The following is a 12,136-nucleotide window of genomic DNA, read 5'->3' as shown; positions in this document are numbered from 1 at the left end:
ACAGCAGTCTTCCCTGAAACACTGGGCACAGGATCCCACTGTTGCAATGACAAACTTCCTAGGTGAGATGTACTGGATCCCGGACGACGAGCCCCCAATTGTTACCGGCCTCAGACCTAGGGTATATCTAGACCAGCAGCAAATGATACACAGGCGTTATGCACTGTGGATTGATGAATAAACTGTGAAAAACACGAGTCTTTCGTATAATGTTTTATGTCTTTCCACAGCGGCAGTCAGTTTATTACTGAGCCCGCCGACCAGGGGGAAGTAAATCTCTCACGTCTTTCACTAGTGCCCGATGCGCCATCTATTGGCATGGCGGTGTAATGCCACAAAGATATACTGTTTTACCTTAATTAGAAAAGTTCTCATTTTGTAAAAATAAAAAAAACAGGTATACACAAATATACATATATTGGGAGGGTCACTGTTTTCAGTAAACTCATATATGGCATTTTCTCAACCTATTACACCTACAAAGCTAGATAGTTTGGTATGCGAGAAAAAAAAAAACTTGCCCAAAATGATCGTTAACATGTTTTTTTATATCAAATATATATTTTTTTTTATAGAACCATAGAATGTTAAAAACACTAACATATACCAACTTACAGCTTTTTTATTTTATGAAATCTTTCTGTAAGACACTGAAATATGGTACATACAAAGCAATATGAATACAAACATCAGACTCTTGGTAGTTCAAGCTGATATGCGTGACACCTAGTCCACAGCTTCATCGTAGAGAAGAAGGCAGTGCATAATATTTCTTCCAGCTGCTGTGGGGCGTCCCAATGCACAGAGCACAGAGAATCCAAACACTGTACAATCCTACATATAGACTACAGATAAACAGCCTTTTTGGCCTTGATATATTACAATTGGAGTATGTGTGTAGATGTAATTATGTAGTTTGATAGTGTAGTTATACGTGCAGTAATGATACTTGCTTTTCAATGATGGTGTGTTTAGGTTTATGTCCATAACGGGAGGGCGTCCCAGCTCTCCTGCAATAATGCGTTTCTCCTCATGTTCAGGGCCTGAATGAGGCTGGGCGGAATTTCATCTCACTGAAGGGAATGGAGAAATCCTTGCCTTTCCACTTGGTCCAGATCACTCCCTGAGAGAAACCAAACACAGACCTTACAACTGGTGCAGACCAATGGACTTGATACTTGAAGATATATATCTACATGTGTGTATGTGTGTATATATGGCTGTATGTATTGCGTGAAGTCAGCTGCTTTACCTGGTGGTTGGTGTCTGTGTTATAGAGGCCGTTGAGATTGGCCTCATGGCAGTTCTTATACCACCAGCCGCCTCTATAGGACATGGCACAGCGCGTGATGAATGGCTGAGGGTCTCTGTCCCGCGTGGAGAACGGCCGTCCGTTATGGTACGTCAGTGAGTCACCTGTACATGAAGATGAGTTTTACAGGCGTACAGCCTCATCCTGCCTACATGCACGTGTAGAAGCTATTCATGATGGACTCACCGGCTGTACCAGAATATCCAGACACTCTGACGGTGTAGTGTTTTTTCACACTGTCGACAGAGAACGAGGAATAGTGTGCGTAAACCGACTCGTCTCCTGCTCTGAGGTCTACTCTCAGGGTCATTGGACTCGTCTTAGTGAAGTTATGAAGCTGCTCATTTCCTAAAGCAGGGAGAAGACATCATGTCATCCTCTAGAGGGCACCACAAACCTTCTTGACTGTTGTTTCACACTTGACTGTGTAACAGGTGCCTGTTACACAAATGTCTTCACTGTAAAACAGTGGGATTGTAATAATACAGTGTCCACTGCTTTTCCCATGTTTATGCTGTTTCAGAAAAATTATGCACTCCCTTTGCATCAGAAGAAGTGTGGTCCTGCATGATGACATAGGGACTTAACAGAGGAAACTAACAGAGTGTGAAAACTGCATTTCTCACCGAGCCAGAATTCCCCATCCAGCGCTCCAAATCCATTGCTGTATTCACGCCAGCTCCTGAAGAAGTTCGTCTTCCCATCCTTTCTTCGCTGAAAAACCTGGACACACAGACACAGAGATGATGCCACTTCAACAGGGAATGCTTAACTAACATCTCTTTATGGAATATTGTGAAATATTATTAGATGTTACTACTGTTTAAGCAAGCATCACTATTACTGGTGCTCATACTGATGTTTAGAGATCTGAACAAACTGCTATCAACCAACTCATCCCACACCACAGTCATTTTTGCTACACACGAGTGATGCTTCAAATCAAATGTGGTTATTTTTGACATTAGTAACTGTGTGTGTGGCGATAGAAATCTTTCTATAATAAGTAGTCAAACACAAATTCATCTCCTCCTGACCTGGTGAATGAAGGACTAGTAAAGATGTGATATGACTCATTGATTCATACCGTCCAGCCTCCTCCATCAGTCTCCATGTCGCAGTAAAGCATCAGCGGCTTTCCCTCGCGGCCCTGTGGAAACACCTCCACGATGCCAGACTCCAGCGCTCCGTTCTGCTTCTCCTGTGAACAGTCAGAGGGAAAGGAGAACCGGAGGTTTCCTGAGAGAGAGAGAGAGAGAGCAGAACGACAGGGTGAACCTCATGAAAATGTGTCCAGCTCACACTTCACCTCAAGGCAAAGTAAAAAAGAAAAATTACAAAATTTATGAGATTTTTTTCACATTAAAAAAAAAAAGAATTCAGTGCATCTAATCAGTGCATTTTTTCTCACTATGCCCAATAATAATTCACAGTAAATTCTCAACAACATGATCAAAAAGCATTTAAATCAGCATAAATCAAAAAGCAGTGCTACAGATAGGCCACTGTCATGATGTAGGAGTTAGTAATATAGTGTCTATTCAGATCAATTCAGACACTTTTGCCATTGATCTTTGGTTTGTTTGTTTATTATGACTAATCACATAGATCTAATTTTTCCACAATTATTTAAGCACACTTAGTTAATATGCTAAACTGACAGCAAATGCTACTATAAAAAAATCTGAATATATTATTGTTAAAATGTGTCCTGCACTGAGAATTTGGGAAATGTGTTTAAATGTGAATTAATATAATGTCAAAGCAAAACATAATGGTTCTAAAATAGGCCTTGTTTTATTTGCTAAATCTAGTTCTCATTGGGTTTTTCACATTTAGTCATTTAGCAGATGACAGATGATTTTATGCTGAAATGTGACCTTGACATGTTTTTGACAGGCTTTTTGAGATTAATCTGACAAATGCACTAGGGAAAAGTGATGAACTGCTGTTGGATGTTTGCAGAGGCATCAGAGCGTCATCAGTACCCGTGGTGAAGTCTGTAGAGACGGTGCTCATGTACAGACCGTCCCGCTCGGCCTGCAGGTGCGCTGTGTATGTTGAAGATGAGTACAGTCTGGTTAACTTGAACTCCTTGACCGCGGGGCCAAGAATCACTTCCTGTGAAGAAGAAACAACTATTTATAACTATTACAGACCGTCAGTTCACACAGTTACTGCTCAATGTAATGAGAGCGGTGGGTAAAAGAGGCTGTTTTATGGGGACAAACTGGCATTGCTGTCATAACTCACACTGTACTGCTGATATACTGTAGACAGATGCTCAGCTTTGTTCAGCTGATGTGAAAGTCTGACCTTACTGTCCTGGCCATCCGTGTAATAGCTGAGCTTGTAACTGCTGACGGCTGATACAGGAGGTTTCCAAGACAGCACCGCGGTACGAGGCGTAACCTGACTGGCTCTGAGATCATGAGGACCATCTGCTTTTTTACCTGAAACATAGTTAGGAAAACGTCTGCCTTAAACAAAAGATCGCACAAGCATGCTTTTTTAACCAACATTTCATAAAAGAAGTTTGTGACGTTTGACGTCATGCATCTGCTAAAAATCACTAAACTTAATTACCAGCCATTGAGTAAAAAGTGACGTTAGTCTTAGTCTTGAAAAAAAACAAAAACCTCTGGCTCGTATTCAAGGCAGCTGACCTAATGATTGCTAAGCGAACAGGAGACAGTGATGCTAACCGCTGGATGTAGTGAAGGCTGTGGTGGCTCTGGAGCTGCTCAGGTCTCCCAGCTGGCTGTGAACGCTCACTCTGTACCGTGTGGAGGACTGCAGCGCCTGCAGCTGCTCTTCTGCAGCGTTGCCAGACACTCTGATGCTGATTCCAGACCCAGGTGCTTATCAGAGGAAAATCACAGGAGTGTCAATTTTCAGGAATATTGAAAAGTGTGTCAGTTCTTACTTTTCTGACAAAGTATAAAGCACATTGTAGTATCAGTGAGTAAATGTCCCATCTTACATTGCCTGTCCAACAACAATACTCAGAGTATTTAAGATGGGACATTTAAACTCTATTACGTAGCAACAGTTGCAGACTTAGCTCACCTGCCTCAGAACTATACACAATAACATAGTGGTCGACGGTTGCCAAGGCGGGTCTCCACAGCAACAGCGCTTTACTGTCTGTGACGTTTATGGCCCTCAGGTCTGTGGGTGGGTCGGGCACTGAGAGATACACGATCGATCACAATTACTGCAGAGTTACTGCCTTAAATGGAATAGCAAGCATTATTTTTGAACTCTCTGCCATTGTTTGTCTGACACTGGCAAACAGGTACAGCAGGCCTATGTTTCCAGTGTTGTTATGCCACGCCATTCAAATAAACTAACTGCAATACAGATACAACAACTTTAATATCTTGTAACTTTAATGTTAAAGGGGTACTAAAATGCAGGTTCAGAATTTTATATTGTTTTTTTCTCATTTTCACTTCCTGTAAAAAACTGAAACATCACAACCATAATGATTGCAACTCGGGGGAATTGCTTTTGCTTGCTTAGTTTTCAGTATATAGTTTTAAAACTACAATTATTACTTGTAGTATTGCAAACGACGCTGCATGTGCGTGGATATGTACTGATTTTATAAGCAACACTCAAACAATGATATGCTTAGTGTTTTAATAGTGCGAAACGCTGGTCTAATGTTTATTACAAACACACAGTATGATTAAAAATAAATATATAAAGGATAAAATGCTTGGGACTGCCATATCAATAAAAGATTTTGTGAAAAACTGGCAGCGTGTTGAGAATAATTTACAAAACAGTCCATTGTGACAGTCCATCCAACAGTCCATCCTTGATTACATACGATGATGACGCATTTTAAGGGTCACGTCAAGGGGAAATCATGATGTCACGTTTCTTCCGATTTCAAATCCAGGCATTTCAGAAGGGTAGAAAAGAATAATTCATATTTGAAACTGTGGAGTTAGTTTTGAGTTATGAAACTTGCAGTATATTTTTATTGTAGAGTAACCTCTCATAAGTGTAAATATCAAGAACTTTCTGATTCTCCATTTCATGAACCCTTTAAGTAAAATCAAAATTGTACCAAAGTGAAAACAATGACTGAACTTTATTCAACTACTTTGATTTTACTTATTGATGATGAAAATCAAGCTGAAAAAAAAAAAAAATCAAGCTAAAATTCATAAAACAAGTAGTAAACACAAGTCATGTGACAAGTTCAGTCCTCCAGGAGTATCCTGAGGTTAAATACCTAATCGAGACACAACAGTGGCAGTTCATGAATCTATCAGCCCTGCACATCCTTTAGTTATCAGCCTTGATCTTTAACCACTGGTTCCTTATATTACTCTTTCTAGAATGATGGGTAACTTACAAGTGGTTACAGTATCCTGGATGGAGTCACTTTCATCTCGTCCAAGTACAGACATCACACGGACCTCATAGGTGGAGCCAGGAGACATCGGCGAGAGGGCCAGGTGGACAGATTCTGAGTCCACGCTTACAGAGATCGGCTCACCTGCCATTTCACGAACAAGAACCACATATATAATACAAGAAACAGAAGACGCATATTTGACACTTTCAATCAGCAGGGTCAGTAAAAGGTGGTGCTTAACCTTCTTCTTCTTCTTCTTCTTCTTTTATTTTTTAATGAAATTTATAATTTATTCAGCCCCAAATCATGCAATAATAGGACTGTGGGACACACACTTTTAGGAAGACAAGACAAAAGATGTAACTGACATAAATAAATTTTGTCTAATGAACTACAGCCCAAAAGGGTGTAGAGAAAAAGCTCAAAGACCAAAAAGTCTAAATTTGAACAAGGAGAACGAGTTTGAAAGAGTTCCAAATTTTACTCTGCTGATACCTATTGATGATGCATTGCAGATTCAGGCTGTTGATCTTTTTTTCATCTGAATGTGAAAGTGTATGCAAGTAAAATAAATATATTTAGTTTGAAAACATTCAGAGTAATATTTATGTTGTTTTGTCAGAACAATTTTCATAAATTTTCATGTTTTTGAGCAGCATGATTTATAAGTTTAAAGGAAATTAACTAAACTAAATCACAGCGGTTTTGCTGTAGTTCTTGTAAAATTTGAAATTTCAAAGAATTTCTTTCCTAAGCCAACGGGAACCATTAGATAGATGTAACGTAACTGGATCTAACGGCTTTTGTGGCTGCCGTGGCTGTGACCAGAAAGTGTGGAGCTTGTTTTTCTTATGTGGCTGTTGAGCCCGCACCCAGTCCAGCAGGAAGATTCTGGGAATCCGGGCCTTTTTCTTTGCATTGTATCTGCCCTGTGCTTTGAGATGTTGTCCGTGCACCCCGGTTTTCACCACAGGGTTTCCACCGAGAAGTCTGTGTAGGGGTAACTCCAGTTCTCATCCCAGCATTAATTTTGCTGGTGACACCCCAGTGGTGTCATGCTGAGCTGTTCTATAATGTAGAAGAGTTTGAGACAAGGCCTCATTGAAAGAGCAGCCTTGAGCCAAGTGACCTCTCTTCAGCGACCGATTAAATTTCTCTATGCCCCCATTTGTCTGGATGATAGTAAGCTGTTTGCATGTGTGTGATCCCTTTGCTTTGGATGTAACTGGCAAACTCCACAGACACTAGTTGAGGGCCATTGTCTGTCATCAAGGTCCTTGGGTGGTCCTTGGCATCCCAGTGGTTTCAGTGCTCTCAAGCCCGGAAATCTCAGAGGTTCTGCCACCCTTCGCTGCCCTTCCAGTAATGGTGGTCGCCATTTTGTATGTTTGGCCTGTACACACTTCTGAGGCGGCGGCGTCCGCTCCAGTCCATGAGTCCGCTCCAGAGCCCGCTTCAGTCCATGAGTCTGCTCCGGAGCCCGCTACAGTCCATGAGTCCGCTCCAGAGCCTGCTCCAGTCCATGAGTCCGCTTCAGAGCCCGCTCCAGTCCATGAGCCCGCTCCAGTCCATGACTGCTCCAGTCCATGAGTCCGCTCCGGAGCCCGCTACAGTCCATGAGTCTGCTCCGGGGCCCGCTCCAGTCCATGAGTCCTCTCCAGAGCCCGCTCCAGTCCATGAGCCCACTCCAGTCCATGACCGCTCCAGTCCATGAGTCTGCTCCAGAGCCCACTGCAGTCCATGAGTCCACTCCAGAGCACACTCCAGTCTATGAGTCCGCTCCAGAGCCCACTCCAGTCCATGAGTCCGCTCCAGAGCCCGCTTCAGTCCATGAGCCCACTCCAGTCCATGACCACTCCAGTCCATGAGTCCGCTCCAGAGGCCGCTCCAGTCCATGAGCCCACTCCAGTCCATGAGTCCGCTCCAGAGCCCAATCCAGTCCATGAGCCCACTCCAGTCCATGACCGCTCCAGTCCATGAGTCTGCTCCAGAGCCCACTCCAGTCCATGACCGCTCCAGTCCATGAGTCCGCTCCAGAGCCCACTCCAGTCCATGAGCCCACTCCGGTCCATTACCGCTCCAGTTCATGAGTCCGCTCCAGAGCCCACTCCAGTCCATGAGTCCGGTCCAGAGCCCGCTCCAGTCCATGAGCCCGCTCCAGTCCATGACCGCTCCAGTCCATGAGTCTGCTCCAGAGCCCACTCCAGTCCATGACCGCTCCAGTCCATGAGTCCGCTCCAGAGCCCACTCCAGTCCATGAGTCCGGTCCAGAGCCCGCTCCAGTCCATGAGCCCGCTCCAGTCCATGACTGCTCCAGTCCATGAGTCCGCTCCGGAGCCTGCTCCAGTTCATGAGCCCACTCCAGTCCATGACCACTCCAGTTCATGAGTCTGCTCCAGAGGCTGCTCAAGCCCAAGAGCTCAGTCCTGTGTTGGCCCTAGCCCATGACCTCCCTGCCTGTCCTGTCTCAACCACAGAAGTCACCCTTGTGCTCCCTGTCTATCCTGTCACAGCCAAGAAGGATGTCCCTGAACTCTCTGCTTGCCCTGTCACATCCAAGGAGGCCGTCTCTGAACCCGTTGCCAGTCCTATCATGGCCATGGAGGTTGTTTCTGAACTCGTAGACTGACCTGATACGACCATGAAAGTCGTCCCTAAACTCTCTGAATGCCCAGTTTCTGCTACAAGGGCCGTTTCTAACTTCTCTGTGCTCTCTATTGCAGTTCTGTCTGCTCCACCTTGGTGGCCTTCAGATCCACTATGGTTGGTTCCAGTTCAGCCTGAGCCTTCTTGGTGGTCCCCTGTACCATTAGCTCCACCCTGGTGGTCATCTGCTCGACCGTGGGGATCTTTTGTCCCTTCTACTCTGCCCTGGTGGTCTTGTGCTCCGCCTGCTCTGCTCTGCTGGCTCCACCCTGGCTCCCTGGTCTACCTCTGTCTCCAGGCCCTCTTCCACCATCCCTCCCCCTGACCCACCTCTGCTCCGCCTCCCTCCTGGACTTGAACTTTTGTTGTTTTGGAGTGTCTGGAAGCCACTTCTTTGAGGGGGGGGCATATGTCATGATCCCAGTCTGTGTTCCTCTGTCTTGTATTCAATGACTTTTATGTTGAAGTGTTTCTCTGCCCCCAGTGTGTCTGTCTTCACTTCCTGTGTTTAGTTTCTGTTTCCTGTTCTACCTTGTTCACTGTCATGATGATTCATTGGTTTCACCCCCTTGTTAGCCCTTGTATATATACCTCTGTGTTTGCCTTGTTCAGTGTCAGTCTTTGTTTTCCTGGTGTAAACTCCAGGCTGCAAAGCAACAAAATGTGATTATTTTAAAGGGGGGTGATTCTTTTCTATACCCACTATATTTCTCATCAAACAACCAGACTAACGAATGACTTGACATAAACCATACTGTGCCTAGAGCCCTAGACAGGGCTTATGTCTGTGTAGACATAGTGCCAGAGAAGTAGGGTATTATTGGTGTTTATTTCAGGAATGTGAATGTACCGCGCATCTGCACCGACAGTACCCATTAGTCCACTTCTCTGGCACATCACCTTAAAAAAAAAAAAAAAGAAGTATATATATATATATATATATATATATGGGGCAAAGCTGCGCAATGCCTGGACAGCGTGGAGCGAATGCATTTTCATATAGTGAAGCGCAAACCAGTATCGATTTAAGCGTAAATCCGCAGCAGTCATAACTTTGGCGCACAGTGATGTTTCATTTCTGAATGAGTCTTTGAATGAATCAGTTGAGTGAGTGATGAATGATCCAATGAACCAATAATATAGGCATCCACTTGAGATTTATACCTAAATGAATCTGTGATTTGTATGAATCATTTAAATAAATGACTCATTCAGTAATACAATGACTTGCCACCACCTACCGGAAATATAACTTTCATAATCCAAATAAAATTAAAAAATGTTTTAATTGATTTCCTATTTCTCTATTAAAAATTTTATTTTTAAAGCATTAATCTCATTATATTATGCAATTGTAATTGCTGTGTGAATGCATTTACTGCCCTCTGAGCAGCAATAAACTGAGTAAATACATCTAAAGCAACTTCAGACACAGCTTCTTTGTCACCTCTGCAGTGCAAAGATGGCTTTGGTTGGTACTGCTTCAATTGGCAAAAGCCTGTGCATCATGACATTAACTAATTAAATAAAATTAATCTAATTTAACTGATATTGGCCCTTATGGGAAAGTTAATTCCGGACAGTGTCAGATGGCATTATAAAAATACTGTTCATCTCTGGCTTTATTGTTCAAAGTGTTATTTCCTGGATTTTGATGTTCTTGTAACTGAAACAGCACTTCCTATATTATATCCTATATGTTAGAATGGCTATTTATTTAACTTTACCCCTAAATTTGACTAGGTTGAACATGCTGCTTACTCCTTTTTCTATAGGAACAACATCCTCATTTTGTGTAGTTTATGTCAATGTTACTTCATTTAATGGTACATGTTGTTCTAGCTGGGGTAATTTGTAGAATAAGTAGAGCCCAAACAATGACTTAAGCCCAGGCCCCCTGCCTCCTAAGTCATGCCCTGAGTATATATATATATAATTTTTAAAAAATTTTTATTGTAAATTGGCATCTCAAACGAGTTCACCAACTTCATTAAATCATGATGTTAAATCCACAGTTCAATAAAGTCAATCACTGTAACAACAGTACCACTTTGAGGAACAAACAGCGAACTTTTCCACGACATTCTAATTTATTGAGATGCACCTGTACATGTTTAACATGGCAATGGGAAAATGACATACGATAGCCTACATTTGTATAAACTTCTCTATGAAAAATAACAACCAAATAATCAAATAGAATAATAACCAAAACGACGTTGTGTCAAGCCATGCGTTAGGTTTGTGTCGATGGATAGTCTGTTTTTTTTATTAGAAAGAGATGAAATGTAGTTGCAATAAATGTGTTAAGAATCGTTACAACTATGCAGACTATTATTCTGCTGTGCGGAACTGAGGAAGAAATGATGACAGCACAGTTTGATGTTTGGTCGACCAATCAGCAGAAAGCTATGTTTCATTCCTGCCCACATGAGAACGAATATTCAAACTGTTTATCCATTTTGGTTTTATTGTATATCAGTTTGGTGCTTTTGAACAAAGTGTGATGAAAACAAAAATAAAAATATGAATATCAACATGAGATTAGAGTTTTTCATGTTAATGAGAAGGATGGAATATGTGATAAATGAACAGTTTCTTTGTTTTTCCATTTTGAAGACAAAAATGTGTAAACAAATTATCTGAAGGTACACGGACTGATATTGCTGCCATGCGTGTAATGTGAAATGGGAAGTTGAACAGAGCCTTGTTTCCATACTGGACATTCATGTGTATAAGACCAATGACATAGATTGCACAACTTCCATATTCAAACAAATTCAGAGAGGGCAGCTGGAGGGGCAAATATGGCAGGAAATGTTCGTAAGTGGCCATATTAAGTAGTGAGACTTTAGCCCCTGTGTCCAGTAGCAGGGGAATCCAAGAGTCCACTATTTTAACAGTGTATATAGAAAAACCTGCTGAATTGGTGTTGACTGAATGAATAATAGCAGGGCTTGCAACATTAGCATGTTGATTTTGCTGTGTAGAAGCTTGAACTGGAGCAGACCTACACCAGTTCGCAAAATGCTTCAGCTGGACAGTCAAGGGCATGAGATGAGCGTCTAGTGGAGCCTCAATTTCCACATCAGTGCTGAACTTGAGGGTGTGCATAGTGTATGTCCACACTCAAATATATATCTGCCTCTACTCCGTGAACTTGTGTGCATTGTTGTATCATGTACCCGCCTCTTACTCTTGATTCATGTGCTGTGTTTAATTTAGCAGCGCACTGGGTAGCAGACTTGATTTGAGAGGCCAGAATTACAGCTTTCTCTTAAGTGAGATCATCATCTTCCAATAACAGCCGCTCCTGAACAAGTGTATTATTTGTTTTCTCAATTAAATGATCTTGTATAATCTCATCTGATAAAGTACCAAAACGGCATGGTTTTGCCAGCTCTCTTAAGTCAGTGACATATTGAGCAATCGACTCACCAGTGCACTGTCTGCATTGTTGGAACTGTAGATATTGTAGGAACTTCAGGATCAGGAAACAGTCCTCCATAAAATGTGCTGCACACATCTGAATATTTGGGTTGGACTGCTCTGGAACAGTGTTGTAAATGCAACTTAACCACTGATTTCTAGTCGTGTCCTCTTTTTGAGTAGTAGAAACAAAGTAGTTTCGCTTTCATAACGAAACACACAGCGTCACACACGGCGGGCTTGAGTGAGGAACGGCCGGCGGGCTGAGTGAGCGGAGGCTGGTGGGCTTGAGAACGGCACGGCCAGCAGGCTTGCAGCAACCACATGTGACGACTCCGGGCTAGACTCCGCTTCGTCCACGGTGAAAGCCGATC

General features: G+C 42.7%; 1 protein-coding gene across 2 annotated transcripts in view; it reads right to left on the bottom strand.

Moving 5' to 3' along the window:
* Positions 1-623: 623 nt before the first annotated feature.
* LOC107757727 (tenascin-X-like) overlaps positions 624-12,136 on the bottom strand; it is a 46,170-nt gene continuing 34,657 nt past the window's right edge. For both annotated transcript variants that reach the window (XM_016575289.1, XM_016575290.1), the window contains 10 exons: positions 5,685-5,828; positions 4,382-4,501; positions 4,018-4,173; positions 3,629-3,765; positions 3,301-3,433; positions 2,400-2,551; positions 1,939-2,035; positions 1,499-1,660; positions 1,253-1,416; positions 624-1,123 (listed from right to left, as the gene is read on the bottom strand). In XM_016575289.1, coding sequence (XP_016430775.1) covers positions 1,037-1,123; positions 1,253-1,416; positions 1,499-1,660; positions 1,939-2,035; positions 2,400-2,551; positions 3,301-3,433; positions 3,629-3,765; positions 4,018-4,173; positions 4,382-4,501; positions 5,685-5,828 — 1,352 coding nt within the window. In that variant the 3' untranslated portion in view covers positions 624-1,036. The remainder of the gene's footprint in view (positions 1,124-1,252; positions 1,417-1,498; positions 1,661-1,938; positions 2,036-2,399; positions 2,552-3,300; positions 3,434-3,628; positions 3,766-4,017; positions 4,174-4,381; positions 4,502-5,684; positions 5,829-12,136) is intronic.

The sequence above is a fragment of the Sinocyclocheilus rhinocerous genome, unplaced genomic scaffold (genome assembly GCF_001515625.1).
Source record: "Sinocyclocheilus rhinocerous isolate Xijiao unplaced genomic scaffold, SAMN03320098_v1.1 scaffold2398, whole genome shotgun sequence".
Lineage (NCBI taxonomy): Eukaryota > Metazoa > Chordata > Actinopteri > Cypriniformes > Cyprinidae > Sinocyclocheilus > Sinocyclocheilus rhinocerous.
The sequence above is the reverse complement of the archived record's forward strand: the minus strand, read 5'-3'. Positions and strand labels throughout refer to the sequence as shown.